The sequence below is a fragment of the Acanthisitta chloris genome, unplaced genomic scaffold (genome assembly GCF_000695815.1).
Source record: "Acanthisitta chloris isolate BGI_N310 unplaced genomic scaffold, ASM69581v1 scaffold45055, whole genome shotgun sequence".
Lineage (NCBI taxonomy): Eukaryota > Metazoa > Chordata > Aves > Passeriformes > Acanthisittidae > Acanthisitta > Acanthisitta chloris.
In genome coordinates this window covers 37,702-48,075 of record NW_008675118.1, presented here as the reverse complement: position 1 = coordinate 48,075, position 10,374 = coordinate 37,702, and the positions used below count along the sequence as shown (strand labels likewise).

Genomic DNA, 10,374 nt, shown 5'->3' with positions numbered 1-10,374 from the left:
TCCTGACATCCCCAGGAATATTTTGGAAGTCTAAGATAGGCCACAGCAAACGACCTGGAGTGACTTACAGTGGATGTTTCAGCAGAAACTGGGAAAGGAGCAACAAGCTAAATCTCTGCAGCACTATATGTGGCTTTTTTTGGTTTGCTGAGATGTGTTTCTATTATGCTGGGTCCCACAGGATCATGTGTGGTTGTGATTTTTTCCAGCAGCAGCAGTACCAATCCCCTATGACAGTTCAGCACCTGCCTTTGGTGATGCTCAGTGCATTTATTTCCACAAGCAGGGACTCCTGCCTGAATGCTGCCTCCACTCAAAAGCTCAGAGGGGTCTCTGGAGGTGAGAGCAGCCAGAGAGGTCAGCTCATCGCAGCCCTGCAGCAGTTGGGGCAGAGAAGCAGCACAAGTGCCAGCCCCAGGCACCCACCACACCATGGGCAGGCTGCAGCCTGGGCAGAGGTCAGGGGTCTGAGGGTGGACAGCTGACTCTGGCACTCAGAGGATGTGCTGCTGAGTGGGTATGTGTGCTTTTCAGGCCTGAAATGGGAACCAGCTTGTCTCAAAGGCTTGTGAGACTTCACCAAGCTGCTAAACCAGGGCGTGAGCTGGGAATTAGCAGCATGTTCTCCTCTGCCTCTCCAGGAAGGACTCCTGCCTGGTTTCAGATGGAAATATTTCCCAGTCTGCAGTGAAGTACATCAGCCTGGCTGCCTGACCCACACACATCAGCTCAGCAGCACAGGACCTGATCTGCTCATCTTACGGAGCCAGCTGCACTCCCAGTGCACCTTGACCTGAGCAGAGCAAAGGTGATGCTCACTGCTCAGTGACTTTGGCAGGAGAGACACTCAGCTCTTCTTCCATGACCCTGTGGTACAAAGCGTGGGCTCACTTTGCCCTCGCATTGCTCACCACCAGCTGTAAAAGCTCAGTGTTTATCTCAGCCCCATTACTGCCACTCTCTCCCCTATTAATACACCCATAATTTGCTGGCAGAAAATATCCTTTATTGCAATGGTGATATTTAAACCAGGGGAGGTATCAGTATTTTTTTGTTTAACTTGTTTTTAGGCAGTCAGTTCTTTTTCTCCAGCCTCTGTTCCACATCTGTGACTGCAGCCTTCTCCATCCAGCTGAGAGGGAAATTATGTGTGCAAGAGGAGACAGGGCTCCCTTCCCAGCACACTGCTCACATTGCTAGCACTGCTGCGCCTGCCGCACGCTCGAGGATGCTGCACCTGAAAGTCCAGTTTCTGGATGACTCCCAGAAGATCTTTGTAGTTGATGTAAGTCAGTATCATATTCTTATTGTTTTCTTTTGGTGTTAACTATTGAAGTAATTTCTGCTCTGAAGGATTGCATGGTCTCTCATAGCTTCTAGTTTTCGGTTTTAAAAAGCCCTTAACAAGCAAATAGAAAGACCAACCTCAAATTCAATATGAGAGGTTATAGTGCTAATTGCTAAGTGTCTTTCAGCACCAATGCACCCCTGCTCTCCCCTGTTGTTGGCATTACTTATAAAGAAGGAGGAATGACTTTTACTCATCTGGTGTTGCCTCTCGGAAATCAGCTAATATGAAATGATCTTCTTGACAAGTGTCTAGTTCCTCTCTCATTTGTCTGGCTGCCAATATAAACATTCTACAAGGAAGCAAAATCTGGGAACAGAATAAAAATAGCATAGTTATCCAAGTTATCCCTAGTGAGAAACATCTGCATGCATCTCTTCCTGGGCATTCAGTTGAAAAATAAAACCGTGTGGTTTTGTGAATAGATGAGGAAAAAGCCCCTCTTATTTCCTGCATGAGTGTCCCACTGAACACTGTGATTAGTCATTCACATTTAACAAATGCTAGCTCTGAAACAGGCTTTAAATGTTTAGTGTTAATATCTATGGTGTTAGATTTATATAAATGTGTATAGATAACTAACTAGTTGTATCTTGACTATATGTTAGAAACATCTTTTTACAAGTGTGATTGCACATTTACTGCTCATTAGGGCTTGATAATCACAGTAGCTAATTGAATTAGCTAATTCAAGTAGATTTGTTCTAGTACTTACCTTCATCTGCTGTGGGACCAGAGTGTTTAATATAAATTAGTTTTTTTCAAGTTCTGTTACATTTCTTATACTGTCCTGTTCTGTGGTTTGTAGCACAGCCTGAGAACTGCTCTTTTGGACACACAGCTCTGTTGCTTTGTGGCAGCATTTTGCACAAAAAAAGGGATTGCAAAGCATTTCCATCCCTTGGCAGAAATTGTTTGATTTAATTTAATTTATGTATCCTAGACCATCTTCTTAAAAATGGAACTACCCATTTAAAAATGCCTTTCCCCCCTCAATTGACTAGATCAGGGCACAGTGAGAGATGACTTAAAAGACATTGCTGGTACAGTGCTGCTGAATTTTTTTCCATCTCTGTTTTCTTATTTGCTCAAAACACAGCACTATAGCTCTGCACGACATGTTATTGCAGCAAATAGCTTCCATTAGAGGAACTCCTGGTCATTTCCTTTTTTAGCATGGAATGGTATTGGAAACCCCTTTTAGGCATTTCATGCATTTGCTGCTCTGTGGGTACGATAAATGAGTAGTTGAATTAGTGACTTCCCCAGTACAAAAGGACTGCTTTGGGCTAAGTTTTGTGCAGATATTTTAAGCAACTCTTCCCAAACCCTTCCTGACTTTGGAAAGCTCTTTTGAATGTGGAGTACTTTGGTGTAACGGGAGGGAAAAGAACAAAAGAGATAAACCACAGTGGGCCTGATTCCCTCTCCAACCTCACGCTCGGTGTGCACATCTACACCTGCCTCATGTGGTGTCACAGCTGCCAGGGTGTGCAGTAAGGTCTCATTTCCAGTCTGCTTTGCATGGGAATGAGATCCTCTCCTGGTACTAGATGCTGACCAGAAAGTCTCCCCCCTCCAATCACATCCTCACTGGCACCTGGGACCTGGCACCCTCTCCATGTCTGCTGTGCTCCCAGGATTTCCTTTGGTGGTTCTTGGGATGACACTGGGCAAACCTGGTCTAAGCCCCCAGGGCAGGTGAAGGCAGGGCCCTGGCATATCTCTGAGTGTCCTGTGTTGTGTCCTGCCTGCTGAGCCACCCCAGGGCTGAGCCATGGAGTGGGTGGAATTTTGCTGGGATGCTGTGCCAGTGAGCCCTGCACCTTGCACTGGGATCCCCTGCCCCAGCACTGGGGAGCAGGGACAGTCACAGATCATCCTTTAATGAGTTTCTTGCTCTGAGAAGAGATACTACAAAGCTGCCTCCCTCACACCCCAGATACCTAGGGCTGTGACCTGGCATGTGCTCTCACTGATAAGTCACTCCTCTCTGGAAAGGATTTAAACAAAGCAGCCTTGAGCCTGTGCAGCCTCCAGAGCCCTCTCTCCAGCACAGAAAGGACAAACCACTTTGCAGCCTTGGCAGACAAAGCCCGGGCATCTCTGTTTGTGGAATTTGCTACAGGGCAAGATTCAGTGGGAGGAAAGGAAAGAAAAGGAAAGAAAAGGAAAGAAAAGAAAAGAGAAAAGAGAAAAGAAAAGAGAAAAGAAAAGAGAAAAGAAAAGAGAAAAGAAAAGAGAAAAGAAAAGAGAAAAGAAAAGAGAAAAGAAAAGAGAAAAGAAAAGAGAAAAGAAAAGAGAAAAGAAAAGAGAAAAGAAAAGAGAAAAGAAAAGAGAAAAGAAAAGAGAAAAGAAAAGAGAAAAGAAAAGAGAAAAGAAAAGAGAAAAGAAAAGAGAAAAGAAAAGAGAAAAGAAAAGAGAAAAGAAAAGAGAAAAGAAAAGAGAAAAGAAAAGAGAAAAGAAAAGAGAAAAGAAAAGAGAAAAGAAAAGAGAAAAGAAAAGAGAAGACAAACCAACCAAACCCTGAAAAACTAATTGCTGGGGCAGAGTGAAGGACAAAGTCTCCTGTGGTTATGTGTCCCTTGTAAAGGTTGGAATTCATTGATAGGAGGTGTGCAGGGCTGGCTGCACTGGAGTGAGGGCACAGGGAGCATCAGGACTGGTGGATTTCGGTGCGTGGCATTGTGTACCAGCTGCAGCATGCCTGATGGGGGAGGCACCTCCAAATCCCACAAGCTGTTGCTCACCCCTAAACCACAGACCTGGGTGCAGCAGACTGTGCTATGGGGAATGCTGCAGAAATGGGCTTTGCTGTTGGACTGCAAGTGCTGCCAGAGTCCCTTTTGGGGATGGGTGTGGGCATGTGTCCTGTGTGTTGCATGTTGCTGTCTGCCTCCTGATGTGCCTCTGGCTTCCTGACCCTGCTTACAGTCCCAGCTGCTTCCCCTGAGGAGAGGAGGGGCAAGCACAGCATCTACTTTTCACCATCTTCTGTTCAGGGGTTTCTTCCTGTAGGTGCTAACGTGGCCCTGCAATGTCATCAAAGGCACATTTAGGGCTGGACATGGGGCAAACAGCCCCACATGTCATGTTCCTGCCTTGCACTGCTTTCCCCCACCACAGTGCCTGCTTCTCTCACCTCATGCAGGTGATTGTGCAGGGTTGATGCTGCTGGGCATGACTGTACCCCAGTGCTTGTGGCAGCACTGGCTGGGGCCCTGGTACCCCAAAAGCCAGGATGGGACACCTGCAAGCAGCTCTCTGTAAGAAAAGCTCTGCTTTTTAACCAGCCCTGAAGCAGTAGGGCTGTCTCCCCCACAAGCAGGTTTTCCTGGGTTTGGGGCTGCTCCTCTCCCACAGTGCCTGCCCTGGGCAGTGCTGGTCTGGGATGAGAGTGGGTTGCTCCCAGCAGACATGTGGTGGGTAATAATCTGGTAAGAAATGCTTGTCTTTCCTGGCTGCCTGACAAAGGCCAAGGCCTTTCATGCTAGAAAATTCTAGCTTGGAAACAAACATTTATAATTGTTTTAATTATCATTGTGATCCAGTAATTTCGAGGAGATCCGGGAGTGCTGCGGAGCGAATGCTGTTATTACGCTATCACTTTTCCGCAGCCTTTCAGCACACAGCCAGCAATTTCAACCCAGGAGAAGCCCTGAAAGGTAGTTATTAGTGTACATCACCACTGGCAGTCAGGTCCCTCCTGCCCCTGCTGGGAGCAGCTGCTGCTACAGGGAGCTGCAGTCTGCCTTCCCCCCCTCACCCCAAACGCCCTAATTTTGCATCTGTCTAACCCTCACTTTTGCAATAACCCACACTCATTTTTGGGCTGCTTTTCACTAGCTGACCAAGGAGTAGCAGTGTTTTTGTTGGGGTGGGTCACCAACAGGTCCATTTCTGGTGCTTTCTGGAGTGTTTTCCAAAGTCAGGATCCTCCTGGCTTGTTTCCCAGCTGTGTCACACAGCACGGCAACAAGTCAAGCTAAACACCCTCCAAGTGTTCCTGTTTACTTGGAGTAACTACAGCCTGGACTCCCTTATCAGCATGTAGTGCCACTTAATTCATATTGCTAAAGCGCACGGATGACCCAGGGCCCACGGCACAGGATCTCCACAGGGTCCTGTTGCTGTTAATTACCATTAACCATAATAGCAGCTCATCCTCAGCAATCTGGTCACCAGCTGTCAGGGCACACGGGCTTGCTGCACAGGTCTGAGGTCTGTTCCCGTTGGCTCTTAATTAAGCACGTTTGCCATGGCCATCCCTGTTTCAGGCAGATGCTTTTCCTGGGGATCACTCACTGGTTTGCCAGGGATAGAGCTGCCCAGACAGTGATGGTTGCACAAGGTGAGTCAACAGCAAGATTTCTTTCCTCTTTCTTTTCTGGTTTATGTTCCTTAATAAAGGAGAGAAGTGATGAGAAGGAATTTGATTTCCAAAAGCAGGGAACACAGCCTACAGTTGTCCTGTTCTACATGCTGAAGCCAATGGTGTTTACTGAGTAAGATTTTGCTGCAGCATGATTAGGAAAGTGGTGAAGGCAAAGGGCTGGAACTTCTCCCCATCTCACTGAAATCCCATCACAGCTGCTGTCAGCATTGCCTAACCCACTGCTTCTCTGCTCTATGTTTGCTAGCAAAAATCCTGTGGAAAAGGGCTGTTCAACCTCACCTGCAGCCACCTCAACCTTGCAGAGAAGGAGTACTTTGGGCTGGAGTTTCGCAGCCAGGCTGGGAATCAGGTGAGTGAGACTGGCAGTGTAGGGCCCTGGTGCTGCATCATGCCACATCCTCGTGGCCATGGCCTGCATGGCTGGGGCCTTGTTAGCACCTCCCTGAAATACCAGATGGAAAACACTAACAGAAAGTTTTGCCATGATGGCAAAAACACTCTGAAAATGAGAGTTAGGAGGTGAACCACAAACCAGCTGGCAAAGCCCTAGTGATAGCCCAACCTGTGTGGTCTATCCATAGCCATCCCTGTAGGACTGCCCAGAAGGACACTTGCTGCAGCAGCCAAGCTGGCCAACAATTTTGTGTTGCATTCCCCATCTCTTGTGCTGTTTATTCACCCAGTTCTTCATTGCCTTGATTCAGGTCTGGTTGGAACCACTAAAACCCATAACAAAGCAAGTCAAAAGTAAGTATTTCAAGAGTAAAACTCTTCTACATCACTACTAGCAACAGACTAGCACAGATGTTTGTACAGTGTCACTGCTTGGGGATGGGGTCTCTGGCTTTTAGCTCTTACCTGAGCTCATTTTATAGGGTGAAGCTGGGCAGGATTGTTTGCAAGGACACCTCAGTCCATACAAAATCCTGCAGAAATACTGCTGCCTTTGCAGCCTAGTATCTGCACCACTTCAGGCTCGAGCTGTTAATAAGCTGGCAGCTTGGCAGGGGAGCAGGGGAGGCTGTGTGCCTGCATGGCCATGCTGGCAGCATCACTCCTGCCTGCCTTGCTTTCCCCTTTGCAGCTCAGATGCCTGTGTGGCACAAGCTCTGCTTGAGGCAAGGTTACTCCTGTGCCTCGCAGGCTCTGCTGCTCCTCCCCAGCCCCACCGAGATGCTACAGAACCTGACCTGAATTCAGGCCCAGCATCTCCTGCTGTGGCCACAACCAGTGTTAACACAGTGCCCTTTTTAGCATATGGCTGCTTCCACCCCCGCAATGAACCAAAAAATGTTTTCCCAAACTACACAAGGACGAGGAGGTGACCGAGAGCTTGAGGCCACGACCCCAGTATTTGCCATGGGAAGGCTGCAGAACAGTGTTTGCATGGATTTCACTGAAAGGGGAATGCCTGATAAAGAGCCTTTCCTTTCTGCTTGCGCCACAAGTGGGATTATTTCAAGCACCTATTTCTTGTACCATGTGCCTTCTGGCCTGTCCCTCTGAGCCATCCCACCGTGTTCTGGGACAGTCAGTGCCTACATAATTGCCTCCCTCCCTCCCTCTGTGCACTTTTCCTTGGGCTTGGCTGCTTGCTCTCTCTCATCCCACAAAGACAAAACCAAAACAACTTTGCCCAGGCAGCCTCCTATGCAGCTGCTGCATCCCAAGTGCTTGGAGGGCTGAGTTTAACACAGCTCCACTGATAGCAATTACTGCAGAGCTCTGGCCACACTCCAGACAAGCACAACTGGCACAGCTCCAAGGAAACCCTCTCCTGGTAGGAGTTTTGCTCTTTAAAGAATTGCTGGGACGTTTTCTCTTTAGTATTATTTAGGTGTCCAAATCCCTATTTGTATCCATGAGTAATACTGGGAGCCTGGGCAGGTTGGTCTGGGGGTCAGCCTGGAATCCCTGATTTGTAAGGTTCCAGAGTAATTCACTCTGTAAGGAGACAGCATGTGTGAAGACAGATGTAAATGTTCTCAATAGACATGTAAAAGAAAACTTATGAAGGTGTTGTGTTTTAAGATCCTAAGGAGGTTCTTTTCAAATTTATGGTGAAATTTTTCCCAGTGGACCCCGGACATCTGAGAGAAGAGCTAACCAGGTACAGCACTTGTTTATTACTTTCTTATCACACAGTTCCATATTTTTGCAATTGCAAAGGATGTGTTTATTCTTTATCCCCATCCCCCCCAACCTGTCTGTGAGCAGTGGTTACCCTAAGTGTTGAAAGAGCTCTGTACTTTACAAAACAAAAACAGGGAGTATCTTTTCCTGATCCTCTGTTTCTAAACAAAATCCAATTGAAGGATCAGCCCTCTTATGAGGCTGCAATTTGTTTACTGCCAAATGCTTTAGCAGTTGGACACCGAGTCTGACTGCTCAGTCTCGCTCCTGCCTCAAGATGTGTTCTGAAAGAACAACTTCAATTTTATTTCTAAAAATGGCATTGTTAGCTTCTATATTTTAGGGAAAGCATCGCAAACAGGAGCTAAGAATAAAACTAAGGTAGCGCTTCTGCAGAACACTAGCCCCAAAAGATGCAAATGCCCTCCAAAACAGAAAGGAATGTTAACTCTGAAACTTACTAAGGAACATTTCAATGTCAGGGACATACTGGTCATGGAGGTGCCCAGCTGCAGCTTTCTGCAGGCGCCGCATGCTCCTCCCATGACCCTGCAGATGTGTATGACACAGGTTGAGACACAGGGAGAGGCACGGGAACAGGCATGGCCCTCATGGCTCAGCCCAGCACCCAGCTCCCCCCAGGCCATGCTCCTGTCCCCCTCCACAGGTACCTCTTCACTCTCCAGATCAAGAAGGACCTGGCACACGGACGACTGCCCTGCAGTGACAAGAGTGCAGCACTGCTCGTCTCCCACCTGCTGCAGTGTAAGGGCAAGCGAGTGCCTGCAAGGACAGTGCCCCTTCCCCAGGGATGGGGTGCTCAGCAGGGCTTTGGCTGTGTGGCCAGGGGTTCCCACTGCACTGACCCCTCACAGTTTAACCCACATTCTCCCCATGTTCCCCACAGCTGAGCTGGGTGACTTCCACGAGAAGACAGACCAGCAGCACCTGGCAACACACAGGTACCTGCCCAACCAGGAGTACCTGGACAACAAGATCATGCACTACCACCGGAGACACAGGTAAGGGCTGCTCTGTGCCATGGCCACTCACCCAAATCACCTGATGGATGTCTGCTGACAGGACTGTTCCCATCAGCAGGCAGGGCTGGCAGTGGGGTGGGTGTGATGCCAGCATGTCCTCATCCAAAATGGCATTTTTCAGCCCATTTCAGCATCTGCCTTCTCACTCCTGTTGCTTCCTGTGTGTTTGTGTCTCCAGTGGGAAGACACCAGCTGAGTCAGATGTTCAGCTGCTGGATGTGGCCAGGAAGCTGGAGATGTATGGGATTCGCCCACACCCTGCCAGCGACGGCGAGGGGACACAGATCAACCTGGCTGTGACACACATGGGGGTGCTGGTCCTGCGGGTAAGCCTTGGGCTCGGGGCTGGTCAGCACCTGGATGGGGTGGCTGAGGGGAAGGGCTGAGGGTTTCTTCCCTCCTCTGTCTGCTCCAAACCCTCCCAAATCCCACAAGAGGGAGTATGCTCTGGGTGTGCAGGTGATGCTCCTGGGCATGGCTGCAGGGCTCAGCCCCACTCTCCCCTCAGCACCTCCTGCTGTACCTGCCCTGGCTCTGCTGGCCCTTGTCCCAGCAAGTGTGGCCATGTAAGCAGCACAGGTTACACAGCTGTGTCACATGTGTTCACCATGTAATCTTCCAGTGAAAATAGCCACCTCACGTCTGTGCGATTGCATAACGCTGTAATCACCGCGGAGCTGCAGAATAAACACAGACTGCCTCCCACACTGGCTAATTTCAACCTGGGAACATCTTGCCAGAGAAAAAAAAACAACCAGTGAATCCTAGCTCTGGGTCTGCTGTTCGTAATTAGTGCTGCCAGACCCGGTTATTTATTCGAGCCATAAACACCCCTCAAGCATGATTAGGGCATCTGTGAGCCCATTAGGGCTCTCCTAGAAATCTGAGAGGGTCCCAGTGCCACAGCATGGGGTCACACACTTTTTCCTGGTTCTACCAGGAAGGTATTTCTTTTGGGGGCTGATTCTGCATTAATTCATGTGACATTTGAGCTGGGACAGATAGGGCTTCCTGCCTTGACCTCTGTGAGGTTTGTCTTGGGATCCTGGATTTCTTACAAAGAGCTTCAGCAGGCAGGGTTAAGCCCTGAACCTGAATTTCCACTTGTAGAACCAACTGATGGAGAGGAGGGTTAAACACCAAATCCCAGCACCTCTTCCCGAGACCCCAGCAGCACTGAGAGCTGCATCAAAGTCTTGTGCACTGTCCAGTGAACTCAGGTCTGGGCTATTGCATTTCTGTATTTACAGCTTGCTCCATCCTGCTGTAACCTCTGTGTTCATCCTTGCAGGGCAATACAAAGATCAACACTTTCAACTGGTCCAAAATTCGCAAACTGAGTTTCAAGAGGAAGCATTTTCTCATCAAGCTCCATGCAAACATCTCTGTAAGTACCATACCACAGACAGCTGCTGGGCACAGGACCAGGTTGCTGTGGATGGAAGATCAGTCAC

The 10,374-nt window shown here is 48.5% G+C and overlaps 1 protein-coding gene across 1 annotated transcript in view; it reads left to right on the top strand.

Moving 5' to 3' along the window:
• Nucleotides 1–1,228: 1,228 nt before the first annotated feature.
• FRMD7 (FERM domain containing 7) overlaps nucleotides 1,229–10,374 on the top strand; it is an 11,036-nt gene continuing 1,890 nt past the window's right edge. The window contains exons 1-8 of the mRNA XM_009075569.1: nucleotides 1,229–1,285; nucleotides 5,989–6,093; nucleotides 6,449–6,491; nucleotides 7,776–7,854; nucleotides 8,545–8,642; nucleotides 8,785–8,899; nucleotides 9,099–9,246; nucleotides 10,212–10,307. Coding sequence (XP_009073817.1) covers nucleotides 1,229–1,285; nucleotides 5,989–6,093; nucleotides 6,449–6,491; nucleotides 7,776–7,854; nucleotides 8,545–8,642; nucleotides 8,785–8,899; nucleotides 9,099–9,246; nucleotides 10,212–10,307 — 741 coding nt within the window. The remainder of the gene's footprint in view (nucleotides 1,286–5,988; nucleotides 6,094–6,448; nucleotides 6,492–7,775; nucleotides 7,855–8,544; nucleotides 8,643–8,784; nucleotides 8,900–9,098; nucleotides 9,247–10,211; nucleotides 10,308–10,374) is intronic.